At 40.6% G+C, this 12,113-nt stretch overlaps 1 protein-coding gene across 1 annotated transcript in view; it reads right to left on the bottom strand.

The window, feature by feature from the left end:
* Window positions 1-12,113, bottom strand: part of LOC126282523 (apoptosis-inducing factor 1, mitochondrial) — a 95,451-nt gene that overhangs the window by 40,838 nt on the left and 42,500 nt on the right. Inside the window, exon 8 of the mRNA XM_049982190.1 lies at window positions 109-249. Coding sequence (XP_049838147.1) covers window positions 109-249 — 141 coding nt within the window. The remainder of the gene's footprint in view (window positions 1-108; window positions 250-12,113) is intronic.

The following is a 12,113-nucleotide window of genomic DNA, read 5'->3' as shown; positions in this document are numbered from 1 at the left end:
AAAATACATATTTATCACATCCAATCACAGGCACATTAAAAAACCATTTACTGTACATTTGAGGCTAATAACACAACTGCTAAAAAGTTAATTATTAATAATACTCACAGCCCAGACATTAGATCTTGCCACCAGTTCGGCATTAACAAGGAAACCACCTAATTTTTCATCCACCTCCAGTCCTGAGGGACCCGCAAGCTCTGTATTTGGTTTCACTCCAACAGCAACAACAATATGATCAGCTTGCACCTATTTAAGACAAACAAAATATTGCAAGTTTTAACTATGGACTTATTAGTCCCTGGTCATTCTATTTGACTCTCATACTTTTTAACACTATTATAACCATAGACACTTGGTGGTTTTCAGAACATTTCTGAATGTGTTGTGAAAGCAATCTTAGGCAAAATGACTGAAGCTCCCGAAACATAACGTTTTCCAGAATGGAGAAAATGTTTACGAAGTAAACAGTGTATCCTACACTTATCCTACACGTAAGTACTTACAGCTATTTACTGTTAACAAGGCATTTCTTCTATTTTTGTAACACCTACATTTACTTCTAAATGTGTTCAAGTACATTAAGCCTGTGCATCATATAGTTGTTTGGCTCTGTTTGTGGATTGGTTTAGAGGATGCTGTCAACTGTACCAGTGCACTGTTCTCAAATAAGTAATAAATTGTTCCTGATGTGTGAATCAGATTAATCAATGATATGTTAAATTAAGGTGGAGTAATCTAAGTAATGTTCCTCAGCTACAATTTCTTAAGCTCAATAATAATAGTTTATTCTGCTTTGAGGCACACATTGAATGCAAACTGGTGACTGATCTCATCAGCAAAGTTACACCGAGTTAAATCACTTGAGCTCCCAATATTGTGGATAATTAATTAAATTTATGATTAAAATAATTGATAACACAGTATGTGTTCACAGTTGAAAGTGATTCGGAACACACATAAATACGAGTCTGATAACTGCACGAAGGAATGAGTGCCAATCAGCACTGATATGAATAAACCCCACTCAACAGGCAGAGTTATAGTTGAACTCAGTACATCTTCAACCTCTTAGGTCCCAATAGGTTTAACATGGGAAAAATGCTTTACTATGTTAGGCAATAGCCAGAGAAGTTGCAGATGATCGGCATGACGTTTTGATAGAAGCATATAACAAGCAGCAATGTCCTTCAAACCAACTGCTGTCTCTTGAGTTTGAGTTGATTGCGAAGCCTGGTTCAGGCGTTGTTTATGACAGAGTGCAGAAACTACTTAAATATTTAGAGAGTTCACTACAAAATGGAGACTGCTATTCAGTGCCAAGAACAACGGATCCAATATCAAACACAGCACTATCACTGTTATTTACTAAAAAGAAATGTACCTTGTAATGGGATGTTGTTTATCTGGGGCAATAGTTAAGAAACTTTAACCCACATAGATAAGAATAGAATGAGCTTGTGAAACTGTTTTGGCAAGATAAGTGATGCATGCAAAGAAGTTTGCTAAGAAACCATTCTAAAAAGCTTTGTGAACGACAGCCACCAGATAGTGTGTACACACAGTCACTGTGTAAACAGAATTTTGGATGACAAATAGGTCTTAATTTTCTGAGGTTTATCATTAAACTGATGCCATTCATTATAATACAATCTATACAGCAGCAGCATGCATGCATCAAAATAAATGTCAAGACATCATATTCAATCAAGAATAGTTTCCTTTTTCATTAACCAGATTACCAAATATTTAAAGGACCGTTTTATTTGGACCATTCCACCTATCAGATACAAAAGAGGCAGTCAAATGAAAATGAGACAGATGGAAAAAGAAAGTTAACTGTTTATTATTACAAAAGTAGTTGCTGTAACTGTTAATATATTTATCGCACTGTCACCCTAGGTGGTCAATGCCGCTAGGGAGAAATATTTGCCGTTACCTACAAAACCAAGATTGTACCCAGGCCTGTACCTCTTCTCCAAAGGAAGTCTACAGTCACAATTGTCTTTCTTCTGGGCTTGAAAAATGTGGAAGTCACATGGGGAAGGCTGCTCAATCTAACTTCTATATATATACCTTTGCAACGTGGGAAGGAACTTGTGGTGCCATGGTTGTTTCGACTACGTTGAAGTTTCACTGAGAAGCCCTTACACGTCTTCCACACAATCCCATCTTCATCCAGCAATTTCCATATTTTTCAGCACTGCAGAAAGACATTTGCTGCTGTTTATTTGCTTCAGACAAGGTCCATACCTGGGTCCAATCATGGTTCTGTAGGCAACTGCAAACATTTTTCCACGGGCCACTGACCGTCTTTTGGGGTAAATGTTACCAGTTATGGTGATTGCTTTTGAAATAATGAGAAGTTTACTTACTTTTTCGATCTGTCTCACTTTCATTTGACTTTCCGTTACAGCTTAACATAGCAGAGATACCTCAAACCACAATGGCATAAAAACAATCCTCTGCAGCTTCTCAAAGGACACCAATATAAACTAAGTGAAATGAGAATTGCATGCTGCTCTACAGATAAACCAACATACACAGATCTCAATTACTATCATTCCAAAATTCCATAGCAGGTTACACTCAAAAAAATTGCCCTAGTTTGAGGCTGCTGACATTAGGAAAGTTAGTGGTCTGATTCTTTACAATGCACATTCTGAAATAGAAATCAATATGAAAAACAAGCATTCCTTTGGAAAGGAAAATTAGGAATATTTTATCATTCAATTACTGTATCACTTCTAAAAAAAATAATGATGCAGCCTTCAGTGTAAATAGTAGGGTTTAAATTGATGTTCCATTACACACATTTCCAGTCATGTTCTATATGGGAGTGACAAATGAATTATTTTCATTTTACATTATAATTTACTGTCCAATAAGAAAACTATTCCAAATTACTAATGGAAGATACAAGTTAAACACACTTTTGTTTAGGAAAAGGTAAAAACAATACTGATATAATTAACGTAACAAAACTTTAATACTCAGCAATGCTGAACTACCACTCACTCACAACATAACCTCTAATGTGCAGATACATTCCCACAAGCTGAAACATTAAGTAAGGGAAATCAAGTAACTATTGGGTGGAGAGGGGGGAGTGCAGGTTCTACATGATACAAAAGACACAGTTTTTATGCAGGTGTAAATACGTTACTATATTCACCACATTAGAAGACAAGATTTTTCCCACATTCATCATTTGCAAAAGACAAGGTCACATTACATTTACAAACTAAACCATTTTTGCTGAGGTCAACATTATTAAATTGTGTGATACATTAATGCAGGGGTTGTCTTACATTTACAGATAACGATTAGGCAAGTGGGTCCATGCACAGATTTTTTCGAAACATTCACAGATATTTTCGAAAAATTCGGTAGGGTTGGAAGCACAGCAGTGGCACCAGGCTGGTTGAGCACTAAGAAAAATGTGTGGGTGGGGAGGGGGGGGGGGGGAGTTGTGAGCACAACACAAATTTTATCATGCTGCCCACTGTGGAAATCCATTTGCAGTATGAACTGAACTGGCCAAGAATTGGTCCTATACTCATTATAGCCATAAACTTCTGCAGGAGATGGAAAGAGTCTATATAGGGGCGAGCGGCGTGTTTACACGTTACATTCAGCCATGTAGACAGTCACCAGTCACCATGAGGCCTAATGGAAGTGAAAGTGCATCAGCTGCTGATTCTCCATAACCAATGAGAGATGAGAAGGCAGACAGTATGTTCAGAAGCAAAAAACAAAGGAATATTGTCACAATTACACTTCAATATACGTGCAAAATACACTATACATTCAGAAAAAATAGTTTTCTCCGGTCCCAACATACCCATAACCACAGTCTCAGGAATCGCAACATATTCATAACAAGCACCTAAGTATTTGTGACAGCCAAGACTTCAAATTTCATTACTGCTGGTTTCACTTGCAGCAACTGCAGCTGCTTTATTAGGTGCCACACTAGTAATACCTTAGGCTGGCTAAAATTGTAAGCAGAGATGGAAGTGAAGATAATTTACATAAACAATTTGTGTATTTTGTTTCTCCTCGTATTAATAATATGTAGACAATCAATAAATGGTATAAGTTTAGAATAGATGCAATGTTAATTAATTAATTTTTTGGTTTTTGTTTTTGCAGAATATCAATAATGTACTGGTAAGTCTCAAACAATATCACTTTAGACCTCATACAAAGTGGAGAATCATCCTTCGAAGACCAAAATCATTGCCCTGATCCATTTAACAACGGAACTCAAACTGTACCAACTGACACATGAACTAGACACCAGTTGTTTTTTTAAGTGACTGCAGTAACCACATGCAATGCAGCATATATCTGTTCTACACAACAAGAAAAATCTTTGCTACAATTTTGACAAATAGGCTTTTCACTGTTTCTGAGAAAACACCCACTGAATCTCTGTGTAGCCTTCGTGCCTCCATAAATTACAGTGCATATTGTCCTGGATCTGACGGCAGCAAGAGAAATGCAGATAATAATGTGCGCCTTCATTCTTAAGAGGCTCTCACACGTTCAATTGTCAGTCTGTCAATACGACTGTCCGGGGACACACATTGACATACTATCAATAGAAGAAATATAGAGGCAGTACTGATGGTCCCAAAACATTCTCAACGCTTTCAATATGTGATGAGAGTTTGAAGTTCAGTTTTGACAGTTTGGCAATATTCTCTGCAGATATGTTGACAGGGCTTCATGAACCAGCCACGTGGCATTAGTGTGCGCTGTTTATGTTTTCAGCTCATTTTCGTATCTATCATACATCAGATTCAATTTCTGAAGTAGTCTTAGAACAGAACTAAAATAATAGGTCAATGCAGGGACAGTCACTCAATGTGCCTCTTCCGGACAGTCTACATAGAATTCACTGGGGCACTGCTTTGTTCGCTGATATGAAAATTTAATACTTGCTTGTTGAACTATAGACGTGTAGAAAAACACTTCTACTTCAAAAAGTATGTAATATATATGCAATGACTACTAAGAGGTCTGGTAAATACATGTCAGTCTCCTCATTTTTTTTTTTTATGTTGAAATTCCGAACACATCCTTCCATGGCAGACAACTGCTCCACAGAGGTTTCCGTAACAACTTTCTAATTGTGTTTGCTGATAATACACCGATAAACTTAAAGCATTCCACTGACCTGCCTGTCGCCATAAATCTCACAGTTTCTCCTAATCCGTTATGTACAAAACAGCAGGTAGATGTATACCGCAACTTGTATTTGGTGTCAGACTGCTGGGGACTATGTTCTAACATGTCACAACTGAATGTTTTAGACTGTGTTTCAACACCACACAATGTTTGGCAACGACCGTGTGCCGACATTGCAGTCGCAATAAATAATATTTTTAATGACCAAATGCGGAATGATTTCACTGGATGATTACACTAAGGCTGGAGACTGAAGTCAATCTCACATTTTCATCAATTGTAGACACTGTATTTTAATCTGCCTTTAGCACTTTTTCAGTAATAAAATGAATATTAATATCATTTAAATACAAATTAATCTCTAAGAGTACTAAGTAAAGGGACAAAAGAATGTTATTTCGTAGACTGTTTCGGTCTACGTAAGCTACTGCACGACATTGTTAGCTGACTTCTTTTCCTCACTTATTACAGTTACTACTCACTCTTGATATGAATAGGTCACTAACTTTATTTCTGTTGGTTTAATTGAGACTGCAGTAATAAGTTTTTTTTATCTGCACTGAGGGAAGAACATACTAAAAATTCTACAAAATATTCTTTAACCAGAGACATCCTTGTTCCAAGTCAGCACCGATTTCATCCCACAAATCTCTAAGGTGAAAATGTGTGGGGAGGGGGGGAGAGAGATTAATTCATTAAGAATTGACTTTCAACTAAATAGGCTGTGAGAGTATAAATTTTGATCAGAATTTTTTTAGTGCAAACAGTTTGCCATTAACCACAAAAACATTTAACTGTGACAGTTTTATGTCAACTTCAAACTTCAATACAACACAGATAATAAAATCTCTGGTGAAATGTTACATGAGCTAGCTGTAACTTTTCCTGATTATTATTAAATCATATTTATGGGCCGTGCTTGTTAGGAAAGAATGAAATTATTTAACTGAATCTTAATGCAGGCCATCTTAAATAATAGACTCAGACCATTATATAATGGTTGAATGAACAGTGCATTAGCAACACGTCACACCCAATGCATATTAAAAACTATTAAAATAATATACAATAATGAACTGTATTGCTTGGGGCCAGGTTGTGTACCTCGTCAATGTCTAAATAAGAGCAGAGTAAATATTAAGAAAATAGCACTGTCATTACAAAGTGAAGCAATAGCAAGATCTTTTCTATAAAAGTGACCCATCAAGATTGCTGTACCTGGCAAAAAACACACAACAACAACAACAACTACTTTATTTCAGAGCACATCAGCATTAGGAAGTTTTAATACAAACAGAGGACTCGTACGAAAAACTTTCGGGGTCTCTGGTTTCAATTTCAGATAGTAAAATAACATGCGACAAATCATTATTTTCAGCAAACTCTGACCCTTTTCCTCTTTCTTGTTGTTGTTGTCTATTGTTTATTGCTAGCTATTGCCAAGAACATTTGAGCATACCCATTCTTGTGTGTGTTTGAGATCATTCTTAACCTTCTTACGACATATTGCTAGCTGATGCCAGATGACAGTAACGATATTATTGATAGTGTGAGAAACGTTTCAGTATATTAAAAGTCTGACAAATTAGTGTTGTCAAATACTGAATATCTGCTGATTGTTTCTGTGTCTAACACTGTGCCTAAGCCACACTTCACCTGCCCTACAGATTTTCTTAAGACTGATCAAAGCCCTCCACAGTGGTCTCATCTTCCAGTCTTTTTCCAGTGACATCTCCATGTAACTGCCTTAAACAAGGCATGTGCCTGCATTCATTCTCTTTGATCTGTCTGTGGCAGCTATGCTGCAAGACACATCATTTGAAAATAACAAGTGTGAAAATTACGTCTACTGAGCTACTCACTTTAAAACAAACTTGAGAGCACTACTTGCAAACAATGGTTTACTTTGCTCTAGATCATAGTGTACGATTCATTCTGTCACTTACACATATCAGCAAGGGAACAGCAAAATCACTCCCATTTTTTATTTTATGCTTATGACAGCTTCCCAACATTTTGGAAACTTCTTTAATCCAGACAGGACACCTTCATTGTTGAGTTGTCTGATTACTTAAGTCACCTCACTGGAAGCTTAATTAATTTTATCAAAATGCTTTCCACTGGGATAAATGAGATTCAGTTAGAGCTTAAAATCTCACATCCAGGTTTCATCAAATGCAAAAATCCTTTTCATAAACTGTTCTCCTCTTGTTCGGTAACACTGAAGCAATTCTTTTACAACCTGCTTTCTGCTCTTCACACAGATCATACAGAAAGGATCTTGCAGCTGGTTGGTTGGTAGTGAAAGGGACTAAACTGCAAGGTCATCAGTCCCTTCATCCGTTAAGTAGCAAACAAGGAGCGGCCGAAGAATGGAGGTGAAAGACAAATCCTAGAAAGCTGAAGTGTAACTAACGCAAGAAAAAAAAAAAAGAGGGATAAAAGCTAAGAAAAGAAGAAAGAGGCAAGGCATTAAAAGATCAGTCAAGAAAAGACATTAAACCAAGAAATGAAAAAGAATAAAGAAAATTAAAGGGTGACCAGGCTGCACCAAAAACAAGGGCTGATAAGGGACAACTGAGAATGAAAAGGTGAGCGGTGGCAGGGTGGGGGAGGGTTGAGCAGGAGAGGGATGCCCGACAACCATCCAGGCAGTCAACAAATCAAAAAAGTCCTTCCTTACACGGATGAGTGGAAACCACCTTCGCAGGCAAAACATAACACCTATCAGCCACCTTGGTGTCATCTGCTAGCACCAATGGTAACTTGTCACGAAGATTCAGATGCCACATCAAAGCAGCCAAATTAGGACAGTCTATGAGTAAGTGGGCCACCATCAGGTGGGCTCCTCATCGGGAATGAGGAAGATGCTCATGTCGGAGAATGTGACCACAGGTCAGCTTAGTGTGGCCAATGTGGAATCGACAAGACGGTGAATCTCCGGCAAGAAGCGCACAAGGAAAACTGCCATGGGGTTATGGTCTCCGTAATAGTCCTCAGTTTGTATGGGGATATCAGAGCAGACCATTCTGAGTTCCAGACATCCAGCAATCAATGGCATATGAATGACCGAAGGTCTGGTTCTGGGACTCCCATTTCCAGAAGCGGCATCCTGATGGCCAGCTTGGCCAATCGGTCAGCTATTTCATATCCCGAAGTCCCATCATGATCAGGAGTCCAAATGAAACCAGCTGGCAGTCCAGCTTGATGGAGGTCAGAGACACAATCCTGGATGCCCGTAATCAGTGAGTGAGGAGACCAGCACTGGTCTATAGCCTGAAGGCTGCTAAGGAGTCACTATAGATTAGGATACTCTTACCAGTCTAAGAATGAATGTAGCTAAGTGCTAATTTAATGGCCATTAATTCAGCAATGAAGACACTGCATCCGTCTGGCAAAGAGTGGAGTTCACTGCACAATGCATGTGTGTATGCAAAGCCTGTTCGTCTCTCGACTGTTGAACCTCTGTGAATAACAATCCCGAACCGGGATACGTCTCAAAAGTCAGTCAAGAACAGGCGACATAAAATTGTAGGGCTATGGAATCTTTTGGACCAAAGGAGACTTATGGCCAAATCCAGGGTCAGGGCACAAGCCATGGGGTCAGATGCGATGTCTCCCTAACCAAAGGTGACAGTGAAGGAAGTTGCAGTTCCGAACAGAGACACAGCAAGCATTCAGCAGATGTAAACTCAGTTCTGTTATTGGCAACTAATAGGTAATGAAGGAACTCCACCCTTGAATAGTAGGCTGTTCAAGTGGGCCAGTTTGGAAGGCTCCTGTGACAAGCCGGACCCCAAAATTAAAACGGGGTCCAGTAAAGTGAAGTGTATTTAAGTGTCACCAGCACTTTCACTTAAGTTGGCAAAGATGAGGAAGCAACATCAGCTGGGAATCTAAGATCAGTCCCAAAAAGCAGTGCGTCTCAACTACAAGAAATAACTGATTGTCCAGGTAAAGCTCTGGGTGTGGGTGGGCAGTACAAGGGCAAAAGAAGTGCATGACAAGTCTTGGCAGCTGAAAACAAAGCCATTGGTGAGAGCCCATGACTGCCCCTTTTGTATGGTGCCATGCAGGCAATGCTCAGCAACACTCATACTAGAGCAATAATAAAAGGAAAAAATTGTCAGCATATTCAGAGTGTGATATCAAAGACCTCACAACTGCCATTAGACTACGGATGACAACCAAAACGAGGGGGACACTCAGTACAGAGTCCTGCAGGGCTCCACTCTCTTGGGAAGGGGGGGGGGGGGGGGGGGGGGTACTTAGTGAAGTACCCACTTGAATCACGAATGTGCAGTAGAACAGGAAGTTCTTGGCAAAAATCAGGAGTGGACCCCAGACACCATTCCTGTAATGTAGTAAGGATGTGGTAATCCCAAGTCATGCCCTAAATAAGCCTTCTGTAGATCGAAAGAGACAGCAATGAGATGCTGACAACATGCAAAGGCCATTTAGATGATGGACTCTAGCAGCGGAGTTGCCTTTGGGAAGACTTAAATACAGCCAAAAGGCCCCCAAGACTCCAAAGAGCCAACACAGCCACTTGCTCACCATGTGTTCGAGCAACTTACAGAGAATGTTGGTAAGCCTGACTGAGCAGTAACTGCCAATTTTCAGGCGGTTCTTACCCAGTTTCAGTACCGAAACTATAGCGCTTTCTCGCCACCGTGATAGGAACTCACCTTCATTGCAAATTTGATTAAAGAGGGCAAGGCTGCAACACTGACAATCCTCTGCAAGATGTTTCAGCATCTGACTGTGGATGCGGCTAGGCTCTGGCGCCGTCAGGACAGTGGACTAGGGCACTAAAGAGTTCCCATTCACTGAACAGAGAGAGCATTATATGGCACCACGTGGTGGATAGTAGAAGACAAGCGCATTTTTTCCCCCACTTTTTAATGAATCGAAAGGACACAGATACGCAATCATAATGCTCAGCAAAATGTTCGGTGACAGTGTCTGGATGAATGGCACTTTTGGATCAGTATAAACGGCACCATCAAAGGAAATATTTGAAATATCTGCAAGGGACTGGAAGCTACAGAAGTATCTGACCTTTGCCCATAAGTGTGATGGAGAGGTACATGATCCAATGATGGAAACATACCATTTCCAGGATTCTAGCTTTTGTCATTTTGTGAGGTACTAAACATGAGTACAGAGATGTTTAAAGGCAATGAGGTACTCCAGTGAAAGATGCCGCTTATGGTGTTGGAGAGCCCACCCATGATCTCCAGTGGCAGCAGCGATCTTTGGGGTCCAGCAGGATACTGTTTCCCCATGGATATGAGAAGTTTTGATTGGCTGCCTAAAGAATGGCTGCCATTCTATGCTGATTGGCCACATTGATACTATCTTGCAGGGGGGGGGGGGGGGGGGGCTAAGGATGACAGCAGAGGTGAATTCATCTCAGTCAGTGTTACAGAGAAACCATCTGGGTGGGCGTATAGGGGAGCAATGCTGAGGGAGAGACAGGAAGATCAGCAAGTGGTCACACCATACAGGTCATCATGGACCCTCCAGTGGATAGATGGTAGAAGACCAAGGCTGCAAAAGAGAGATCAGTGGCCGAATAAGTTCTAGTACCACACTGAAATGTGTGGGTGCACCAAACAAAGATGCAAAGATTGAGCTGTGCTACTATAGATGTCTCTCTACTGTGGCCAGTGGTCATTGCACCTCCATGCAAAGAGTTATGGGCATTGAAGTGCCCAACAGTAGGAAAGGTTGGGAGAGCCGAGAGAGTAATGCAGACATACATCCTGGGACAAAAAATCGTCAGGAGGAAGATAAACATTACAGATGGAAAAATCCTGATGTGCCCTTACCCGAACAGCCACAGCCTCTAAGGGGTATCAAGAGGCACTAGTTAACTATATACAGAGTTCACACACATGTGCAAACTCTGCATGATTCTCTCTTACAGTTGGTACAATTCTTAAAAATAACCTCAGCAGCCTTGAAGGGCAGGGGTCTGATTTGCTGGACACCACATTTCCTGCATGGCAATACAGAATGCAAAGTACTTAAAAGCTGCCGTAGCTCAGCCAGGTAGTGGAAAAATCCATTGCAATTCCACTGGAGGGTCAGACTGTCTAAATATTCTGGGGGCATGTAGCGACTGGAGGTGGGGACAAATTATGAACCACGGTCATGTGCTGCCACCAACAGACACCAGGGGATATAATGACATAGGCTCTGCGGCAAATTGCCTGGGGAGATCTGGTGCCTTAGGAGCCACCAGGATTTCCATCTTGGGCAAAGGAGGACATGCAGGGTCCAGTGGCATGGGGACCACCAGAGTTTCCTTTGCGCCTTAGACAACTTCTTTTTGTCCTCTTCCTCCTTAGAAGACAAGGACTGAGGTTTTCCCAAACTGGTTTAGGGACAGGGGAAGAACAAGAGTCCAATGGTAAGCAGGCTGTCATTCCTTCAGTCACTGGTTGGTGTCTGGCTGTGGACTAGCTGGAACCATGCTAGGAAGAGTTCCAAGGAACCTCTTCCCAGCTAGAGAAGTTACAGGAAGATGAGGCATCTCCAGTTTGGGATGGGAACCGATGTCTCCGGCAAGTGAGAGTCAATGGCCTGATGTGCGACCCTAACTACCTGGAGGGGCATGTATTATCAGACAACTCAGAGTTCACTGTAAGAAAAGCAACAGAGGAAAGCACCATTGCTAGAGAAGGTGAGAATGTTGTGACTGTAGTGAAGACTGAGTAATTTCTATGGGATTAAGATGCTCAAACTTTTTGCTGGCCTCTTTGTATGGGAACTTGTCTGGGGTCTTTTAGCCTTATTTTCCTTTTATGCTTAAAAATGGAGCAATCTGGAGAGCATGGAGAGGAGATCGCCACAGTTTACACATGTGGAAGGAGCAGCACATGGAACATTTGCAACAGAGGACGCCCACA

This window comes from Schistocerca gregaria, chromosome 7 (assembly GCF_023897955.1).
Source record: "Schistocerca gregaria isolate iqSchGreg1 chromosome 7, iqSchGreg1.2, whole genome shotgun sequence".
Lineage (NCBI taxonomy): Eukaryota > Metazoa > Arthropoda > Insecta > Orthoptera > Acrididae > Schistocerca > Schistocerca gregaria.
The sequence above is the reverse complement of the archived record's forward strand: the minus strand, read 5'-3'. Positions and strand labels throughout refer to the sequence as shown.